This window comes from Muscardinus avellanarius (assembly GCF_963383645.1).
Source record: "Muscardinus avellanarius genome assembly, chromosome: 3".
NCBI classification, from domain to species: Eukaryota; Metazoa; Chordata; class Mammalia; order Rodentia; family Gliridae; genus Muscardinus; species Muscardinus avellanarius.
The window spans coordinates 53,329,411-53,352,295 of record NC_137788.1 but is presented as its reverse complement, the minus strand read 5'-3'; the positions used below and the strand labels follow the sequence as shown (position 1 = coordinate 53,352,295).

The following is a 22,885-nucleotide window of genomic DNA, read 5'->3' as shown; positions in this document are numbered from 1 at the left end:
CACATGATCAGCTATTGCTATCAGACGATAGAGAGAGAGAGAGCCAAAGAAAGCCTGGCATGGTGGTACATGCCTATAAGCCTAGAACTTGAGAAGGGCAGACAGGAGGATCGCAGGTTTAGGACACCAAACCCTGTGCTTAGCTCTTCATGAGCCTTCTCATTGAAACTACTGAAAACTATGGCATTGTGCACTAAAAAATAGTGATGTTCATGCTATTTGAATTATATACATATACACATGTGTATCTTGTATGTGTGTATGTGTGTGGTACTGGGAACTGAATGTAGGGCTTATACCACTAAGCTAAACTGTCAGCCCTTTTTGTGTGTGTGTGTGTGTGGGTCTGGGGATGGAACCCGGGGTATTCAACCTCTGAGCTACACCCTCTGCCGTTTTTTATTCTTTATTTTGAAACAGGGTCTCACTGAGTTGCAAAGGGCCTCGCTAAGTAGCTGAGGCTGTCCTCGAACCGCGATCCTCCAGTCTTAGCCTCCTAAATGCTGGGATTACGCGCATCCATCACCATGCTCATCTTACCGTCAGCCCTTTCTATTTTTTACCTTTGTGTGTTGAGAGGGGAGTAGTACTGGGGATTGAACTCAGGGACATTCTACTTCTGAGCTACACCCCTAGACTTTTTTTTTTTTTAAACAGGATCTAAGTTGTAGACGGCCTCACTAGGTGGCTAAGGCTGACCTTAAACCTGTGATCCTCCTGTCTAAGCCTCTCAATTACTAGGATTATAGGTGTATACCACCATGCCTGGATTACTTTTTACTCTGAGACAGGGTCTTGCTAAATTGCCCAGGTTAGCCTCAAACCTGCAATCTTCTGTCTCAGCCCCCCAAGTACTGAGACTGTAGGTGTGTACCACCAATATATTATTTTATATTGGGGATTGAGCTCAAGGCCATTCTACCTCCAAGAGCTACACACCTATCCCTCTTTTATTTTTTCATTTTGAAGCAGTGTCTCACTAAATTGTTGAGGACCCCTAAGTTGCTGTGATTGGCCTCAAACCTGAAATTCTCCTTTATCAACCTTCCAAATATTCAGATTACAGGCATGCACCATCATGCTTGGCTATATCCCAATATTAAAAAAAATTTAATTGAAAAGTTGGCCAGTTAAAGTTAAATGGGCTTAATGTAAGGCAACTGTAAGAATAGCTTCTATCTCTGTTTTAACAGCAAAACCTCTTACTCTTAAATCCATCCCAATTTGGAGAATAAACTATAAGATTACCCTAATTATGTATATTCAATATCCAAGAACAAGATAAAGTTTCTCAAATATATCTGACCACCACTATGACTCCACAGAACATACATGAAGAAATGCTGCCTTAAGAAGGCAGAATAAGATCCAGGTGTGGTGGCACATGCTTGTAATCCCAGCATTTGGGAGGCTGAGACCATAGGATCGCGGTTTGTGGACAGCCTCAGCTACTTAGTGAGGCTCTCCGCAACTTAGTGAGACCCTGTTTCAAAATAAAGAATAAAAAATAGGGCAGTGGGTGTAGCTGAGGTTGAATGCCCCTGGGTTCCATCCCCAGACCCGCAAAAAAAAAAAAAAAAAAAAAAGGCAGAATGAAAGTACAAAGTCATTATATGTGATTTGAGTTAGGGAAGCTAGAAGTAATCCCTCATAAACAGATAATATGAATTCAAAAATATATTAATAAAGCCAGGCATGGTAGTGCTGAGAAAGGAGAATAGCAGGTTCAAGGCTAGCCTTAGCAACTTAGTGAGACCCTCAGCAGTTCACTGAAACCCTGTTTCAAAATAAAAAGGGGAAGATGGCGACCGAGAAAAGCGGGGCTTAAGAGCCCCGCTAACAACCAATCTCCATTACCACAAAATCAGCGCCTTTCATAGCCAGAAAACACCATCACCAGAGAAACAAAAAAATCACCAGGCTCCAGAGAGGAGGGGGACTCAGAACGGAGCTCAGAGCCACAGAGGAGATACGCCGGCCTCACGCCTTACTGCCGGCGGCAGCAGCGAGTTTACCGGACGGCTATGGCTACAGACTGATGCACTCAACAGCCCACCAGGCTCCAGAGAGAAGCGGCGGGCAGCGAGCCGAGGGACTCAGAGCAGAGCTCAAAACCAGAGAAGAAATACGCCAGCCTCATGGCCGAGGGCGTGGCAGCGGCGCCATATTGCCACCGGTGGCAGCAGTAGCGAATTCACCGAGTCCATTACAGCTCCATCTGCGTACTCAACAACAGTGAGTCAAATTGTGGGCCCCAGAGGAGAAATCCCATTACAGCACTCCCAGGGACTTGACCCAGTGGGTGAGTGGCGGTGGCAGAGATATCACACCATAGGAGAAAGCCCAACCTGGCACCCCCCCATAGTCTAAAGCAGCCTCTATCGACTCCCTGGGTCTGGGACTCTGTGATACAACCCAGTAAAGAAGTAGTGGGGTCTGAGATACCACAGACTCGAGATCCTGAGCACCTTAAGTGAAGTCATAGTGACCCAAGGGAAGAACCCAGAGAAGGCACAAACTTCCAAAATCATGGGAAAGAGGAATAACAATGGAGCAATGAATGCCCACAACCCCACAACATCAGAACCCGATAAAACAGAAATTCAGAGATTTCTAGAAGATCAAATCAGGAAAATAACTGTAGAAATAATAGAGGTGCTTCGAAAAGAATTCAGAGAGAGCCAAAAAGAGATAAAGGATGCAATTAATGAAGTAAAGGCCTCAATTCAAAGTACAAACAACCAATTAGACCACATGGAGAATAGAATCTCGCGCTTAGAAGATGATCAATCCAAAAAGGAACGCATAGTTTCTAATCTAGGAAAAAATATCCGACAGCAGGAATCTGACATTGAAGAAATATGGGTCCATTTTAAGAGAGCTAAACTAAAAATAATTGGAATAGAGGAGGGAAAAGAAGGTGACACCAAAGGGATCAACAATTTCTTCAAGGAAGTAATAGCAGAAAATTTTCCAAACATAGAGCAAGAGGTCGATACACAGGTCCAGGAAACTTATAGAACTCCCTTTAGACAGGATCAGAGAAGAGGATCCCCACGCCACATAATTGTCAAAATGACCAATGTGGAAGCCAAGCAGAGAATCTTAAAGGCAACAAAAACAAAGGGCCAAGTGACATTCAGAGGCAAACCAATTAAAATCACTCCAGACTTCCCAAACCAAGTCATGAGAGCCAGAAGGGCTTGGAGTAACATATTCCAAACTCTGAAAGAAAACAACTTCCAGCCAAAAATTTCCTACCCAGCAAGACTTTCTATCAAATTAGATGGAAAAATAAGAAGCTTCCATGACAAACAGAAACTGAAGGAATTTATGTCTTCAAAACCAGCGCTAGAGAAAATACTCAAAGAGATTAACTACAAAGAAGAAATAGGTAACACACACCAGAACCAGAGAAACAAGATTTTCCATCCAACAGACAACTAAGATTGGTTATCTGTGGAGATTCATTATTTATGTTAGTCTTTTACCTATCTCTAAATGGTATTGTTTGCTTTGATGGATATACAATATTTTTTTTTATTTTTTAGGGAGTTTGTATACTCTTCTGTTGCCTGTGCCATTGAAATCATATCCAAGAAATCACTGCCAATTTCAATGTTGTGAGGTTTTATGACCCAGATTTTCTTCTAAAAGTTTATAGTCTTAAGATTTATATTTAGGAGCCGGGCGTGGTGGCACACGCTTGTAATCCCAGCATTCGGGAGGCTGAGACCTGGAGGATCGCGGTTCGCGGACAGCCTCAGCTACTTAGTGAGGCCCTCTGCAACTCAGTGAGACCCGGTTTCAAAATAAAGAATAAAAAATAGGGCAGGGGGTGTAGCCCGGAGGTCAAATGCCCCTGGGTTCCATCCCCAGACCCGCAAAAAAATAAAAATAAAAAATAAAAATAAAAATAAAAAATAAAAAAAAGATTTATATTTAGGTGTTTTATCTATTTTGAGTTAATATTTGTATATGGGATTAGGTAAGGGTCCAATTTTATTCTTTTTTATATAATTATTATTTTTCAACAATATTTAGTTAAAAGTTTATTATTTCCTCCACCAAATGTTCGTGGAAACCTTGTCAAAAATAACTTGAAAATATATGGAAGAATTTAGCTCTAGGCTTTTATTTAACTCCAATGGTTTATATATCTGCCTTGAGAACAGTACTACACTGTTTCAATTATTGTAGCTTTATATGGTTTGAAATCAGAAAATATATATCTTCTAGCTTTGTTCTTTCTCGAGATCATTTTGAGTATCTAGAGTCCATTTTCCATATTAGGATAGAGTTTTTTTCTGAAAAATAAATATATAAATATATGATAGTTTCACCTAAAAAAAAGAAAAAATATTATCTGGTAAGAAAGAAAGCAAAAAGAAGTATTGAAATGTTATCTTTAAGTTATCAAAAGCTTGGTATCAGACAAATGAAACTGTTTTGTGAGATTATCATCGTTAATATTGGATAAATTGCTATAATACTAGATGTCAACCACTAAGCCAAGCATGGGAAGGAGGGATGGGGAGGGAATGGGGTGGGGATCGGGTGGGGGCTGACTGGGCGATGTGTGCATGTATGTCTACAAAAGTTTTTTTGTATCCCACCATGATGTATGAATACAGTGCACCAATAAAAAATTTTTAAAAAAAAGTAAAATAGGTCTGTGTGTGTAACTTGGAAGTACATGTCCCAAATTCAATCCCTGGTACCAAACACACACACACACACACACACACACACACACACACACACACACATTCACCGTTCACGGACAGCCTTAGCTACTTAGTGAGGCCCTTTACAACTCAGTGAGACCCTGTTACAAAATAAAGAATAAAAAATAGGGCTGGGGGTGTAAGTCAGAAGTAGAATGCCCTGGATTCCATCTCTAGTACCACAAAAAAAAAAAAAAAAAAAGGAAAAAGGAAAAAGGAAAGATACAGAATAACAAAGGCCCAAGGGGCCTCTTAACAATAAGTATAATACACTGTGTGATATGACCACTAAAAACCTTGTTGTAAACATAAGAGTAATGAGCAATATAGTATGCAGAATGAGAATTTCAACATTCCCATCCTACTGATCAGACCTCAGCTAAACCATCAAGGTCTAGTGCATCAGAGGAGTGGAGGGAGAGCGCTAGCTGTTCTGCATTAGACAGTCTTAGTTGGGACAGCAGTCCCAGCATGAAGAGCTCTGTGACCACTGGTAAACCCCTACACAGCTCCAAACCTCCGCTGTCTCATCTAGAAAATGCAGTACCGACACCTATACACACAAGGAGATGCAAGAATGCCCACAGGAAAGTCTGACAACGCATAGGAGAGCTAAGTGTTAGCTGCTGTGATTATTTTTTACTACTAGTTCCTTACTCTCTTTATAAGAATTTTTCAGAATTGTCAGAAAACGAGCAGAGGGCAAGATGAGCAACAGCCGCACCTGTCAGCTACGCTTCCCGGATGTACTTCTTTCACAAAAATATCAACTTCTCCTCGATTTTGACTTTTGAGGGCCACCACACTGAATCCAAGGCCTCCAGTTGAAGGGCGTTCTATATCTATAAATTCAATTTGCCGGCCCTAATGAAGAGGAATAAAAAAGAAAGTCAGTGATGTACAGTTAACCAACAAAACCCTTTCCACAGAACTGAAATTGCTTAGCACAATAAAATGGCTTAAGTCATCTCTATAAAACCAAATAAACTCAAAATAAACAGAGCATTTCAGTAATACGTTATTTCTGGAAATCCTCTAACTTGATTATTTTCAGTAGAACATAGAGGGAGTGTGCATGCTCTACAACCCCAGGGGATCAAAGAGGTATTTTCACACTTCATTCACATTATGAGATGAATCCCAAGCTGGATGAAAACTCTTGAGAAAAATACCCTAATAGTAAATTCTAAATTGCTTTTTATATTGAATTTCCCTAAATTCTCTTGATGCAAATGCATTTTTAAGATGAGGAAAGTATATTAGATGCATCCAAATACACTAGTGTTCAGCCTAGTCAGAAACACTTGCACTTTTTAAGGGTTCTATTATTAATTCTAAAGTGAAGAATTAATATTACATTTATTGGGTCAATTCTAAAGACCATGGAAAGGCCACCATTCAAATGAATGGATTCTGGGGTCAATTCATTCAAACCACCCCCTCCATGCCCGAATGGCATGGGGCTGTAACTATCTTCTGTATTTCTATCTTTTTAATAAACTTCTTTAAATCTTCAGCAAGAGTCTGAGCTAATGTGTATTTACCCTTAGCTCAGGGCAAGAACCCACAGTTTTTCTGTTTTTCTGTTTTGCTGTGGTTTGAGGGAAATTGTGTCCGGGACCCTAACAGGGGTCCCTGGGGACAGTTTCCCCAAAACCGTATCATCTCAAACCGTAACATTTTTGGTGCCCACGCAGAGCTATCTGTCCAACCAAAGGTGACTCCAGCCAATGGTGGCTCCAAAGCCACTGCATCTTGAAGGTCAGTAACCCTCCCCAAAACCAGATCCTGGTGGATGACTGAATTGCCAGCACCAACGGGCTCTCTGGAAGTGTGGAGAACCCCCTGCCACGGACTAGCTATGGCAGAATCTCCAAGGGAGGGGAACAATCACCATTAAATAGCGTAAGCTTGAATTCGCTTGAATCCCCCACCTCCTGTGCCATTTCTGAATGGCATGGGGCTTTAACTGTCTTCTGTTTTTCTATCTTTTTAATAAACTTCTTTAAATGGGTTCTACCTGTGACAGGTAGGGTTTTTCTTATTGCTGTTATTGTAGTGGTGGTGGTGGTGGTGGTAGTACTGGGGATTAAACCCAGGGGGATTCTAGCTCTGGGCTACACCTCCAGCCCTATTTTTTTTTTTTTTGAAACAGTCTCACTAAGTTGATAAGTGTCTTACTAATTGCTGAGCTGACCTTGAACCCATAATCCTCATGTTTCAGCTTCCTAAGTACTGGAATTAAAGGTATGCGGACACCACACCTGGCTGACAGGTATTTTCTTTCTTTAGTTCAGAATTGCATTTATGAGAACTTCATAAATGTAGTCAACTAACAAGAGCATCACACGAAAAAGACAGAACTATAAAGTAAAAAACAGAATTAGAGCCGGGCGTGGGGTGGCTCACACTTGTAATCCTAGCATTCAGGAAGCTGAGATGGGAGGATCACGGTTCACAGCCAGCCTGAGCTATTTAGTGAGGCTCTCTGCAACTCAGTGAGACCCTGTTTCAAAATAAAGGATAAAAAATAGGGTTAGGGATGTAGCTCAGAGGTAGAAAGTCCCTGGGTTTCATCCCCAGTGCCACAAACAACAAAAAAAAAAAAAAAAAAAAAAAGCTAGAGCCAAGCATGGTGGAACATGCCTAGAATCCCAGTACTTGAGAGGCTAAGACAGGAGGATCATAGGTTCTAAGTCAGACTCAGCAACTTGGCGAGGCTCTCAGCAACTTAGTGAGACCCCGTTTCTTTTTTTTTTTTTTTTTTTAAGGGTCTAAGTTGCTGAAGGTCTCCGCTGGCTTCGATCCTCCTGTCTCAGCCTCCCAAGTGCTAGGATGACAGACGTGCGCCACCACACTGAGCAAAGACCCCGTTTCTAAATAAAAAATAAAATAGGGCTAGAGAAAGCCCCAAGGTAGAAGGTCCCTAGATTCCACCCCTAGTACCACAAAACAAACACCAAGTATTAAGTCTAGACATTAAACTATCATACCTTAAACAGATTCTCTTTAACTTTCAAACTCCTTATTCTGTTTGTTTGTGGTAGTATTGGTTAAGTCCAGGGGAGCTCTGCCACTGAGCTACACCCCCAGTCCTCTTTATTTTATTTCGAAACAGGGTCCTTTTTTTTGGCACTGGGGATTGAACCCAGAGGCATTCTGCCTGTGAGCTATATTCCCAGCACTATTTTTTTTTTTTTAATTTTCAAACAGAGTTTCACTAGGTTGATGAGAGTCTCAACCTGGTTGCTGAGGCTATCTTTGAACCTGCAATCCTCCTACCTCAGCCTCCCAAGTACTGGGATTACAGGCATGCACCACAATGCCCAGCTGAAACAGGGTCTTAGTAAATTATGGAGGACCTCACTAGGTTGCTGAGGCTGGCCATGAACCTGCAATCCTTCTGTGTCAATCTCCCAAGAACTAGGATTACAGGGATGAGCCACCGTGCCACCATGCCTGGCTAATAAGTGCCTCTGTTTATTATTTATTCATTTATTTATTTGTGTTTATGTCATTGGGGATTGAAACCAGTGAGCATTCATTCTCAAACTACATACCCCCAGCCCTTTTTTTTTTTTTTTCGTTTTGAAGCAGGGTCTTATGAAATTGCTGAGATTAGTCTTGAAAATGAAATCTTGCGGTCTCAGACTCCCAAGTACTGGGATTACAGGCACGCACTACTTGCCAGCTTCATGTTTTATTTTTAAAAGCATTCATAGCTGGGCATGGTGGTACACACTTATAATCCCTGTACTTGGGTGGCTGAAACAGGAGGATCGCAGATTCAAGGACAGCCTCAGCAAGTAGTGAGATTTTCATCAACCTAGTGAGATCCTGTTTCAAAATAAAAATAAAACCGAGCTGGGATGTAACTTAGAAATAAAATGCCTCTGTGTTCAATCCCTAGTACCACAAAAATAAATAGAGGCATTTATTAGATGGTATAGTAAAATAAACAAACTACTGAAAATTAAGCTATTATTTAATTTTAATTGTATTAGGGGCTAAAATGTTTCCCTAGATTTTTCAAATTATATTAGTTTTTGTTTGTTCATTTTGCGGTATTAGGTAGGGATGGAACCAAGGGGCATTCTATCTCCAAGCTACACCCCCAGCCCTACTTGTTTTATTGAAAGAGTGTCTCACTGAGTTGCAAAGGGCTTCACTAAGTAATAGCTGAGGCTGTCCTTGAACCATGATACTCCTGTCTCAGCCTCCCAAATGCTGGGATTACAAGCATGTACCACCACGTTCGGCTAAATTATATTAGTTTTAACTCCCGCTAATTCTGTTTGCCACTTCTGGCAAATATTACTTTTCATCCTATGATCAAAACCAGTAAAAATCTCCATTTCTTTCCTTACAATACAGATATGTTCAACTGATGTCTTTTCCTAAAAACTCTTTGCCTTACATATAGACATTGTAACCTAACTTTAATACAAAAAATTTCTTTTTTTTTTTTTTTTTTGGTGGTACTGGGGTTCCTGGAAGCCCTTCTACCTCCGGGCTACACTCCCACGGGCTACACTCCCAGACCTAGTTTTTAACTTTATGTGGAAACAGGGTCTCTTAAACCAGCGAGGCTGGCTCCAAACCAGCGCGATCCTCCTGTCTCTGCCTCCCAAGCGCGGGGATTACAAGCGTGCGCCACCACGCCCGGCATATACAATAAATTTCTAACAGAGATTAGAAAATGGCTACAATTCCTTTGAAAACTACAAAAACACAAAATATTTTAAGGCAAAAAGAGTGCGTATGGGTTTATTGACCTGAAACAGGAAAAATACAGCTTAATATTCTCAAGAGAAGATATAACTACCTGAGCCAATTGTTGAATGCTTGAGTGAAAGTCTTCATTTCCCAATTTTGGGGTCCACGGAAACAATCCAGATACAGTTGAATTATTACAGGGCCTGTCGGTGTTCCCAGATGTAATGGAACCATCCGTGAACACCAACAATCCTTTCCTAGAAAAATCGAAGTTGGCTGAACAATCTGAGGGTATATGGCTGAGCTGTTGGAGAGGAAAAAGAGAATCAACAGAAACCTCCAGATAATAAATTATTTCTACCTATTACATATTCTATTTTGCCCATTAAATGTTAAGTATGTACATGTGAAGGAAATAAAGTACAAATACATGCATCTGTGCCTTCATCAGGCCAGAATTTTTAAATTTAATATTAAGCAAAATATTCAATGGTTTACAATTTTTTCTCATTTCCTGTCTTCTATAGACTATCCCGAGTTTAATATGTACACTTAGAATCTCTTTATACTTCATATACACAGATACATCCAGGCAAGTGTGTGAGAAACTCAGCCCTTTGGCATTTACCTGAACACTTCTATGTGGGGGCCACAAAAGATCCAAGGGTACTATAGAACAACACAAGAGTCCTTACTGAATGCTCACTAAGAGCCAAGCACTGTGCCAAGTACTGTGCCAAGCACCTTGCATACATTATCTCATCTGTTGCTTACAACAGCCCTATGAGATATTATGCATTTTGTGAAAGTGAAAACCAAGGCATACAGGAGGAAAGTAAAATTAACAGCAAGTGAGTCAAAGAACTACTTAAATGTTAATAGAAAAAAAGTCATATAATTAGTGATATAATTACAAGCAACAGGAAAGAGAGAGTGAGTGAGTGAGTGTGTGTGTGTGTGTGTGTGTGTGTGTGTGTGTGTGTGTTGGTTACTGGGAATTAAAGCCAGGGGCATTTTATCTCCAAGCTATACTCTCAGCCATATTTTATTTTTATTTTGAAACAGGCTCTTGCCGAGCTGGGTATGGTGGTGCACACTTGTCATCCCAGTACTTGGGAAACTGAGACAGGAGGATCGCAGGTTCGCAACCAGCCTCAACTACTTAGTGAGGCCCTTAAAAAAAAAATAAAAAAAAAAAATAAAAAATAGGTCTTGGGGTGTGTAGCTCAGAAGTAGAATGCCTCTGGGTTCAATCCCCAGTATCACAAAAAAAGAAAAGAAAGGAAAAGAAAAGAGAAGAGAAGAAAAGAAACAAACGGGACCTTGCTAGTTTGATGAGAGTCTAGTCTCATTACTTGCTGAAGCTGTCCTCAAACCTGCAATCCTCCTGTCTCAGCCTCTCAAGTACTGGGATTATAGGTGTGCACCACCACACCCAAGTCAAAGAACAGGATTCTGATAACACAGTGGAATAAAGGTAACATTAAGAATAAATGTCAAGCCAGGCATGGTGGCATACACTTGTAATCCCAGCATATGGGAGGCTGAGACCAGAGGATCACGGTTCGTGGACAGCCTCGGCTACTAAGTGAGGCCCTCTGCAACTCACTGAAACCCTATTTCAAAATAAAGAATAAAAAACTGGGCAGGGGGTGTAGCTCAGAGGTCAAATGCCTCTGGGTTTCATCCCCAGACCTGCAAACAAACAAACAAGAAAGAAAGAAAGAAAGAAAGAAAGAAAGAAAGAAAGAAAGAAAGAAAGAAAGAAAGAAAGAAAGAAGAATAGATGTCAAGCTGTGCGTGGTGGTGCACACTTGTAATCCCAGCATTTGGGAGACTAAGACAGGAGGATCTCGGTTAGAGGACAGCCTCAACTAATACTTAGTGAGGCCTTTTGCAACTCAGTAAGACCCTGTTTCAAAATAAAGAATAAAAAATAAGGCTGGGGCATTCTAGCTCAGGTGTAGAATATCCGTGGAAATGTCAATGCTGGGCATGAAGGTTCAAAGCCAATCTTAGCAAGTGTGTGAGGCTCTCAACAACCAAGTGAGATCCTGTTTCCAAATAAGAGTAAAAAATCAGGCTGGGGGTGTCACCTGGAGGTAGAATGTCTCTGGGTTCAATCTCCAATATATAAAAAAAAGAAATCTCAAGAGGCTTGGGGTACACATTTCAGTGGTAAAATACATGCTGAGTATGTACCAGGCCTTAGGTTCAATACCGAGTACCCCCCACAAAAACTCTTTAATATAAAAAAACATTTGAATAAAATGTTGACAATTTTCAAAGATTTTTACATTTACATATTTACTTTTAGTTATTATTGTGTGTGTGTGTGTGTGTGTGTGTGTAGTACTAGGAATTGAACCCAGAAGCATTCTACCTCCAAGCTATACACCTAGCCATTTTTATTTTGAATCAGCATCTCAAGAGGTTGCTGAGCTTCTTGCTATATTGCTGAGGCTGGCTTCAAACCTGTGATCCTCCTGTCTTAGTCTCCCAATTACTGGGAATACAGGCATGAACCTTCATGCCTGGTTATAATTACATATTTAAGTACAAAAAACATATTTAAATCTCAAAATAAAACATCATCAACATTTTTTTTTTGGTGGCATTGGGGTTCCTGGAAACCTTTCTACTTCTAGGCTACACTCCCAGACCTATTTTATATTTTTATTTGGAAATAGGGTCTCTTAAGCCAGCGTGGCTGGCTTCGAACCTGTGCGATCCTCCTGTCTCTGCCTCCCAAGCACAGGGATTACAAGCGTGTGCCACCAAGCCCGGCTCATCAACATTTTAAAACCATCCACGCCAATGCTACCCACAGGTTGCAGGTCTCAAAACAGTCTTGGCTGAAATAAGAGAGCCCTTACAACAATCTGTCCTTGCCTATCACCCTTCTTTGCTGGTTTTCAAACATCAATGTGAAGCCCTAAGTGTAACTTACTTGCCCTTTCAGTTGCTTGATGGATTGCTGAAGCGTGAGTATCTGGTTGAAGAGAGGGCTCCTCAGTGTCTCATAAAACATACACAGCTTCTCGTTCTGCGAGGTGTCACCCTTGTCCTGCAACTTCATCCTCAGTCGATCAAGGACCTGCAGGACCTGCATTTTATCTGGGTTTGAAGAACGATAACCAGGGTACAAGTTGAGCCCATTGCACGTTCCACTTTTGAATTATTTTTTAATCTTTTTATTGGTGCGCTGTAGTCATACATCTTAATGGGATAAAAGACTTGTGGAGACATATATGCACACATCATCCAATTAGTACTTTTGAATTATTAATCAATTTAATGAGAAAACTACATATCTAGTATACCTGTGGCAGGATTTTCAGGCATTTTGGTTTATTCTCTTTAATCACTTTTCAAGAACCCTAAAGAAAATTGAAAGGTGAATTTCCATTAGTATAAATATGTCTACAGTCCTATAGAAAAATTCAAGAAAACTTCAAGAACATTCTTCATCAAAACACCCCGCATGTGGGCGTGGTGGTACACACTTGTAATCCTATTACTTGGGAGGCTGAGACAGGAGGACCTCAGGTTCAAGTGCAGCCTCAGCTGGCAAGTAGTGAGAGGCTCATCAACCTAGCAAAACCTTCTTTCAAAAAATAAAAAAATAAAACAGAGCTGGGGATGTAGCTCAGATGTAAAATGCCCCTGGGTTTAAACCCCAGTACCACACACACACTTACTCAGTGAAATTCAAATAAAAACCTCAGTGAGATACTACCACATGCCCTCTCAAATGGCTAAAATTAAAAAAAAAAAGAAAGATAATACTAAATGTTGACACGGCTATAAAGCAACTAATATATACGTAATATAATACTTTGCTATTAGAAATGTAAAATGGCACACTAACTTTGAAAAATTATTTGGTACTTTCTTTTTTTAAATAAATTTATGGAAAAAATAATTTTTTTTTGCCTTATTTATTTTATTTATTTATTTTGTGATACCAGGGATGGAACCCAGGGGCATTCTACCTCCTTGCTATACCCCTAGCTCTATTTTTTTTTTTAACCTTCTTATCTTTGAAACAGGGTCTGAGTTGCAAAGGGCCTAAGTAGCTAAGGCTTGTCCGCACACGATCCTCCAGTCTCTACCTCCCGAATGCTGGGACTACAAGTGTGTGCCACCACACCTGGCACAAGAGTAGTTTTTTATAGACTTAAAAACATACTAAATATGTAACCCAGCACTTCTAGCACTTCCATTCATAAATATTATAAATATTTACCCAAGAGGAAATGAAAACATGTCCACAAAATGTACAAAGTTCATAGCATTTTTATTTATAAATGCCTTAAACCAGAATACCCAAGTAATCTAATAACAGATGAGTAAATAATGGTATATAAATATTCAGAAATAAAAAGAAAAATTACTAATGCACACAGTAAAAATGACTCTCAAAAATGGTATCATAGCCAGGTGAGGTGACACACACTTGTAATCCCAGTGCTTGGAAGGCTGAGACAGGAGGATCACACAGGTTCGAAGCCAGCTTCAGCTATTTAGTGAGGTTCTCAGCAACTTTTCATTTTTTTTTTTTTTCTGGTCTGGGGATGGAACCCCGGGGCATTTTACCTCCGAGCCACATCCCCTGCCCTATTTTTTATTCTTTATTTTGAAACAGGGCCTAAGTTGCAGAGGGCCTCACTAAGTAGCTAAGGCTGTCTGCGAACCGTGATCCTCCAGTTTCAGCCTCCTGAATGCTGGGATTACAAGCGTGCGCCACCACGCCCGGCTGGTTCTCAGCAACTTAGTGAGACTCTGCTTCAAAATAAAATATTAAAAAGGTCAGGGGTATATCCCAGAGGTAGAGGACCCTGGGTTCCATCTCCAGGACAAAAAAATAAAAATAGTATCACAGAGGTTCAGGGTGTAACTTAGTGGTAGAGCATGTGCTTAGCATCCACGAAGGCCCAGGATGAACTCCTAGCACCAAAAAAACGTATGCTGAGATAAAAAAAAAAAAAAAAAAAATTGACCTAAAAAAAAAACACAAACTGAGCTTGGCATGGTAGCACATGCTTGTAATCCCAGTACTTCGGAGGCTAAGAAAGGAGGATCCGGGTTTGAGGACAGTCTCAGCTACTTAGTCAGGCTTTCTGCAACTTAGTAAGACCCTGTTTCAAATTAAAGAATAAGCCGGGCATGGTGGCGCACGCTTGTAATCCCTGCGCTTAGGAGGTGGAGGCAGGAGGATCACACAGGCTCGAAGCCAGACGCTCTGGCTTAAGAGACCCTGTTTCCAAATAAAAAATATAAAATAGGTCTGGGAGTGTAGCCCAGAGGTAGAGGGTTTCCAGGAACCCCAGTACCACAAAAAAAAAAAAAAATTAAAGAATAAAAAATTGGGGTGGCGGCTCAAGGTAGAATGCCTCTGGGTTCAATTCTCAGTAACACTCCCCCCCACACACACAGACACAAAACAAAAATTGTATGATCTGATTCATATAAACTCCAGTAACTCAATAACTCACAAAAGTAACCTATAAGTACAGGTTCGTTCCCCTAGAACTAGCGGAAAGAGTGTTGGCTGGTAATGGGGTTCAGAACATGATACCCCAAAATACACCTTGCGCTGAAGGAATCTGAAAACAGCGGGGGCAGGAAGGGCCTCCCTAAAGCAGGTCAGAAGCTCCTGACCTGAGAGGTGCCCCTATGTCCATAGAGAAGGAGCATCTCCATTGCCAAAGGCTGAGGGACACCAAGGGGAATCGGAGCAAGCAGGCCTCGCTGCGTCTCCCCTCCGCCACCACTGATACTCTCAGCTCACACCAAGTCGCCCTATCAAGTTCTACAACTCTCCACTCCGCAGCAAACCTAACATTCAAATGCTCAGGTTTAACTGCTTCTTCTGGTTTTTATTTTTGTATGGAGACTCCCAAATCACATAAAATTAAATAAACGTCTGTGCTTTTCTAGAATTTTTTTTTTTTTTTTTTTGAGACAGGGTCTTTGTTGCCCCGGCTTCTTTCAAATTCCTGGCTCAAGTGATCCTCCTACTCAGCCTCCTCAGTACTGGGACTACAGTTGTACATCATCATTCTCACCTTATTGTTATATATATATATATTTTAACTATTATTATACCTGAGAACTTAGAAGGGCAGAAAGGAAAGATGTTTTTCCTCCCTTATACTGAGAAGAGGTTCAAGGGAGTTTTAGAAATGTTGAAGAAAAGTGTGATTTGAATGAGGCACTCTTTACATAGATGTATACATTTTTCAAAATTCATTGAACTATACATTTCATGGGTTGTTTTTTGGTTTTGTTTTTTTTTTTTTTTTTTTTTTTGTGTGTGTGTGTGTGTGTGTGTGTGTGTGTGTGTGTGTGTGTGTGTTACCAGGGGCGTTCTACCTCTAGGCTATACTCTCCCAGACCTATTTTTTTTTTAATATTTTTTGGAAACGGGGTCTCACTAAGTTGCTGAGAGCCTCACTAAGTAGCTGAGGCTGGCTTCAAATCTGTGTGATCCTCCTGTCTCAGCCTCCCAAGGGCAGGAATTACAAGCATGTGCCACCACACCTAGCTTGAACTATACATTTTAAATGGATAAATAAATAGTATATGTGAATTTCAAATTAATCAAGTAGATTTTCAAAAAGTGTGATAAAGTGAGCTAGGCCTTAGCTTCAGTAACACCATGATGTTACCCTAGGTGACCCCAAGGGACTAATGTTCATCAGCCTAAAAACTAATGTTCCTTACCAGGTACCTTGCTAGCCACACATAACCGTCTGTTTGGCTTCTGTACCTCCTGCTTAGCTTGCACCTGTAGAGAAACAAAGGGTGTTAGGAACGTTCTATCCTTAAAACAATCAAAAGGTAGACAACAGAAAGGATGGACATGGGTTGTTGAGCTCCTGAACAAGGTTGTTCCTGGTTTCTGTACTTTCTGCCTGACTTGGACACTCAATGAAAAATGCTGTTGGGAACTGCCTATATCTGTAAGAACCTAAACTCTTTCCTCCAGAGCTTGTGATTTTTATGCATAAAAGAAGCCCTGAGAAAGGGCTCTGGGCTGCACTCAGGACTAAACACCCTGCAGTGTAGTTGCCAGCCAGCTAATAAAGGCTTTCTATTTGGCTTAAACTAAGTCTACGTGGTCATCTCTGGTGGTCTCCCCATAACAAAAGTATCCTGCACTGGAAAATAACATCCAAATTAAGAAATCAAAATTTTATGCCAGGGCAGCACCGTCTTCTTGTAATGCTAGCTACACAGAAGGCAGAGGCAAAAGGATTGCAAGATCGAGGCCAGCCTGGGCAACAAAGTTAATAACTTGTCTTAAAATCAAATCTCAAAAGGGGCTGGGGATGTAGCTCAGTGGTAGCCTGCTTGCCTATTATGTGTGAAGTCCTGGGTTAAAACCCAAGTACTGGAAAATTAATTAATAATATAATAATAATAATAATGATAATAATAATAAGCAGTAGCAGCAGCAGCAGCGACGCACATTTGTAATCCCAGTACTCGGGAGGCTGAGACAGGATTGCACAGGTTCAAAGCCTCAACTACTTAGTGAGGCTATCAGCAACTTAGACCCTGTTTCTAAATAAAATATAAAATAGGCCTGGGAGTCAGAGATAGAAGGACTTGGGTTCCATCCTGAGTACCATAATAATAATAACAACAACAATAATAATAGTAATAATAAAGTATAAGAAATCCAAATTATATGAGATTACAAAAAAAAATCTCCAAGCTACACAAATGATCCCAGACTCTTATGTGTCATCTGGATCTCCAGAAGAAATCTTCTAAAATGGCACTTCATGTATGTCTTTTAATTCCAGCCATTTGCTCAAATTAGCCTAAATATAACATAATCAAAGCTCAATAGACTTCCAATACACTTTGCTATGACCAAAATGACACTTTTATGGTGATCATTTTTGCTAGAGATACACTATTGTAATGAACTATCAAAGAAATATGAGTACTATATAATCAAAAATGCCTTACATCAACTTGGATAACAAGTGGCTGAATGATATCTTTATCTTCTAACCCAAAACTCATTAGGCAAGAAAGCATATTAGAAACCAGTAAAGGGCATCATCAGCATTAATAAAAGGTCTAAGTAGTCCATCCAAATGTTCACTGAATTCAATGGGAACTCTCCAAGGAAACGCTGAGCAGGGCACCTAAGAGACGCTTCCAATGTGCTCAGGACCTCACTTTGCATCCCTTCCAACTATCACAAATTGCAAACCTACAATTCTCCTGCTCAGCCTCCCATATATTGGAATTACAAGCATGTGCCAGCACATCTAGCTTACGGCATTATTTTTAATAGCAAAACTCCTGGAAAAATAAACTATCAAGTGCACCTAGTCATTAAAATAACAAGGCAGGTCTGAGTATACTGGAGGAAGCAGTAGCCAGTGTGCGGCCCACTCCAAGGTAAGAGACTTCCTAACACACTTGAGCCTCCAAATAGATCTTGAAGCCCCTTATTCTAAAAATGACAGGGCATATCAAGCCTTAACTATAAATAATCTGAGAGTTATAGATTTTCAGGGCATCATTGGCTGGAAAATGGGAGATATTCACAGACATTTCTACTAGTGTAATTAAAGGAGACAAGAAGATCACAGGCTTTAGGCCAGGCTCAGCAACTTAGACCCTATTTCCAAATAAAAAACAAAACAAAACAAAAAAGCCGGGTGTAGTGGTACAGGCTTGTAATCCCAGTATTCTGGAGGCTGAGACAGGAGGATCGTGGTTTGCGGACAGCCTCAGCTACTTACGGAAGCCTTCGCAACTTAGTGAGACCCTGTTTCAAAAATAAAGAATAAAAAATAGGGCAGGGGGTGTAGCTCGGAGGTAGAATGCCCCTGGGTTCTATCTCCAGTACCTGAAAAAAAAAACAAAGTTGGGGCTGGGTGTGGTGGCATATGCTTGCAATCTCTGTACCTAAAAGGCTGAAACAGGAGAACTGCAGGTTCAAGGGCAGCCTCACCAACCTAGCTATGCTGTGAGCGACTTAAGTGAGACTTTGTTTCAAAATAAAAAATAAAATAGGGCTTGGTTGTGGTTTGCATGTACAATGTCCCTGCTTCAATCCCTAGCACCACACACACACACACAAAAGATAACAGTGGGACCAGACACGTATACCTGTAATCATCCCAGTACTTGGGAAGCTTAGACAGGAGGACTATAGGTTTAAGGCCAGCCTCAGCAATTTAGTGAGACCCTCGACAACTTAGTGAGAGCTTGTTTCAAAGAAAATAATAAGAAGGGCTGGATATGTGACTTGGAGGTAGAAAGATCCTGGGTTCAAATCCCAGTATCAAAAGAAAACACAGTATGTTGGGTCAGGTACAGTGGCCCACACGTAGAATCCCAATACTTGGGAAGGTGAGACTAGAGGATCGCAGTTTCAAGGGCACTCAGAACTTAATGAAATTCTGTTTCAAAACATAATTTAAAAGAGCTAGGGGTATAGCTCAGAGGTAGAATGACCCTGGCTTCAGTCCAAAGAAACACACACACACACACACACACACACACACACACACACACACATTGGGCTGGGGTTGTAGCTCACTTGTAGGGTCCTTGATTAGCATGTGCAAAGTCCTGGTTTTGATTTATAGCACAAATACACATAGACAGACAGACAGACAGACAGACACACACACACACACACACACACACACACACCATGGACTTCAATTTATACTTTACATATACTACTATACTACCATGTCACATTCTTTAAAAAAAAAGATATGTAAGCTGGGCGTGGTGGCACACACTTGTAATCCCTGCGCTTGGGAGGCGGAGACAGGAGGATCGCGCAGGTTTGAAGCCAGCCACGCTGGTTTAAGAGACCCTGTTTCAAGATAAAAACATAAAAAATAGGTCTGGGAGTGTAGCCCGAAGGTAAAAAATGTAAAAGTATAATTTTTTTATCCTTTCAATTTTTTAATATGCTTTTATCTGTGCATTAGTCTCACATAATGTAAATCATGTTGACAGTGACATACATGCACTTAGCATTTGGTGCCCCCCCCCCGAAAAAGTAAAATTTTAATCATCCTCCTCCCAATGGATAGTCCTGCAGATTCTGAAAATCCATGGCAAGAGAGCATCCCTCAGGGATAAGGTAAAAAGTGGCTGCCATCCAACTCTCTGACTCACATTTAATAAGGCTACACTATGTCCACCAAACAGGACCCAAATTTTGCTTCAAATTGATGGTTTTAGAAAACAACTAGGGAAGGACACTAAAGTTCTAAGAGTGGAAGAGTAACTCTACAGCTGACCACCCAGCAAGTGGCACTCGAGTAAATGGAATCTGTCTCCCACTCGTGGTATGGTCATAGAAAGTCTTCAGCCAAACAAATTTGATGTCTTAGTATGAAGCTAACAAGGCTTACGGAAGGGAATTTCAAGTTTGTTTGAACATGGTAAAGCTGAGCCAAACTTGTAAGCTCCCTACAATTAGTCACAGTTAGACACTAAAATGCTGCAGTGTGCCACGGTTCCCACAGTCATAACAGCCTCAGAAGAGCAAGACGTTTACTATGCTCAGCAGCTTTGACTCCCATCATTGATCAAGAGAATTTAGGCCATGAATTTTTCATAGCTGGTTCACTGTAGGATTTGATTGAAGGAAATTATTATAATACTATGGCTTCTTAAAAATCCATGTTCTTAGTAAACACCAATTAATGAAATATTTGAAAAAGAGCTGACGCAGAGACAGAAATTTAATTTAATTTAAATTTCTGGTTGAAAGGAACTTACTGAAAAGATTTATTAACCTCCTCGGATCAAGAATTCAGGCAAATTAAAGATCCCAAGAAACACTTTCCTCACTCCCAGTGGTTCACAAGAATGTAACTCCCCACTGAGAAAACAATACATTTAAAATGTCTATCTTGAAAATTGAGGCAAAAAAGATCACTGGCTACCTCCTCAGGAAAGTAGCGGTATTTATCCACTAATTGCACACAGATATTAGGCAGATCATTCAGACTTCACACAACTCCTGAATGGGAATTTCCACGGCCCAATGAAGCTAGCAGTGTGGAGAATCAATGAGCTATTAAACGTAAAGTCATGATTTTAGAAGTTATTCCAAAATTGAAGTTTATGACCAGGTTTGAGTTTCTAACACTGCCTTTGGAGTGTAAAGCTCTGGATTTGCCTGTCGCTCCTGTGTCTTCAAAGCTCAGCATTTATGGGGTACTAATTATATGAAAAACAAAATCTGTAGACAAAGAACAATGGTGGTTCCCCACCAAGACTTGGAGTACACCTGCTGCCCTGTAAAGACAGACTTGGGTGTTCTAGCCTTGGCTTCCTACAAAATGATCAAGGCCTTTCTAAACCCCTTAGATAAAAAATTATAGATGCAGCTGGGCGTGGTGGCACATGCTTATAATCCCAGCGTTCTGGAGGCTGAGACAAGAGGATCATGGTTCGCGGACAGCCTCAACTACTTACTGAGGCCCTTTGCAACTCAGTGAAACCCTGTTTCAAAAATAAAGATAGGACGGGGGGTGGAGTTCAGAGGTAGAATGCCCCTGGGTTCCATCCCTAGTATCGCAAGTAAGTGTGTGTGTGTGTGTGTGTGTGTGTGTGTGTGTGTAAACTACTTTTTTGGCCACTGTCAAAACACTATATCCCAGCCGGGCATGGTGGTGAATGCTTATAATCTCAGCATTTGGGAAGCTGAGCAGGAGAATCGTGGTTCGCAGATACCCTCAGTCATCAGTTACTACTTAGTGAGGCCCTTTGCAATTCAGTGAGACCCTGTTTCAAAATAAGGAATAAAAAAATAGGGCTGAAGGTGTAGCTTGGAGGTAGAATGCCCCTTGGTTCCATCCCTAGTACAGGGGAAAAAAAAAAAAAAAAACTATATCCCAATCTGAAAACATAAGTTCTAGAGTGACCCTGAATTTTGGGTTTAAATATTTAAGCCATATACAATGTTTAAGTTCACCTGAAACTGAACATTCAGAAAATGTTGAAATCCAAGTTGACGATACCATATTAACTCAAAATCAGAAGTTCCTTAGTTCTTTAGAATAATTTAGTTGGCTAAATACTCATTTCCTCAATGAGCCATTCAAAGTCAAGCAATTCACATCAATACTCTCCCTATAACTTAGTCAATTTTACATGTACAAAGTTAAGTTGCTTTATGGTATGCTTCTGTATTCCTGTTGGTGAGTTTTTTCCCACAAACAAAAAATCTGAGCTATTTTCACACTTGCAGATCTCTGCTCATACTGCTGGTCCCCCACTAAAAAAAAAGATCCGGGCACTCAAGCTCTGCACCAATAATTAGTTCTCATGTGAAAATTCTGTTCAATTCCCTGCATGCTGTAGACTGTGTGCCCTAAGTTCTCTCCAGAAATTATGGTCATATCAGTTTTGATGTGCTTCTACTATTCAAAACAATCCTAGCAAAATGAGAAATATGTCACTCCAGATTTTGGACATCCTTCCTCCTTCCCTCCTCCAAGCCTTTTTCCTCCTGGCCTTCCCCCCTCAAAAAGAAAATTTCACTTGTCATTAAATCAACTATTTCCTTATGCCTACAATGCACAATGCAAGGACAGCCTATATAACATATCTCATCTATCTTCTTAAATGTGTTACCATTTCCATTTTGTAAATGCAGAAATCTTACAACTAAAAAATAAAAGGGGGGAATGCTATGAAAGAATACAGAGAGCCGGGCGTGGCGGCCACGCTTGTAATCCCAGCATTCGGGAGGCTGAGACAGGAGGATTGCAGATCGCAGACAGCCTCAGCTACTTAGTGAAGCCCTTTGCCATTCAGTAAGACCCTGCTTCAAAATAAAGAAGAAGAAAAAAATAGTGCTGGGGGTGTGGCTAGGGGGTAGAATGCCCTGGGGTTTCATCTTCAGTACCACAAAAAAGAAAAAAAAAAAAAAGAATACAGAGGAAAGAAGCATAAATACCGCTAAAAGTCAGCTTCCAGGAGAGGAGGGTATCAAATGTTAATGACCTTTTTAGCAGGCAACTACTTTAAAAAAGAAACAGGTAGACAGAGACAGGAGGATCGCGCAGGTTCGAAACCAACCTTGCTGGCTTAAGAGACTCTGTTTCCAAATAAAAAATATAAAATAGGTCTGGGAATGTAGCCCGGAGGCAGAAGGGTTCCATCCCCAGTACCACCAAAAAAAAAAAAAAAAAAAAGATGAAAGCAGGTGTGTGTGTGTGTGTGTGTGTGTGTGTGTGTGTGCGCGCGCGCACGCGCACACACATATGTAAGCACATGTGCAATACTGGGGGCTGAATCCATGAGCATCCTACCTCCAAACATATCCCCAGTCCTATTTTAGTTTGAAACAGGGAGTCACTTAAGTTGCTGAGGCTGGCCTCAAACCGATGTTCTTCCAGTCTCAACCTCCCAAATATGGTGTGTACTGC

At 40.7% G+C, this 22,885-nt stretch overlaps 1 protein-coding gene across 3 annotated transcripts in view; it reads right to left on the bottom strand.

Moving 5' to 3' along the window:
- The window catches only part of PATJ (PATJ crumbs cell polarity complex component), a gene marked incomplete at both ends in the record, with an annotated part of 372,146 nt that extends 359,358 nt beyond the window's left edge, over positions 1-12,788 (bottom strand). For all 3 annotated transcript variants that reach the window (XM_080692386.1, XM_080692387.1, XM_080692385.1), the window contains 4 exons: positions 5,452-5,591; positions 9,553-9,747; positions 12,394-12,560; positions 12,767-12,788. In XM_080692386.1, coding sequence (XP_080548512.1) covers positions 5,452-5,591; positions 9,553-9,747; positions 12,394-12,560; positions 12,767-12,788 — 524 coding nt within the window. The remainder of the gene's footprint in view (positions 1-5,451; positions 5,592-9,552; positions 9,748-12,393; positions 12,561-12,766) is intronic.
- Between the last annotated feature and the right edge of the window lie 10,097 nt (positions 12,789-22,885).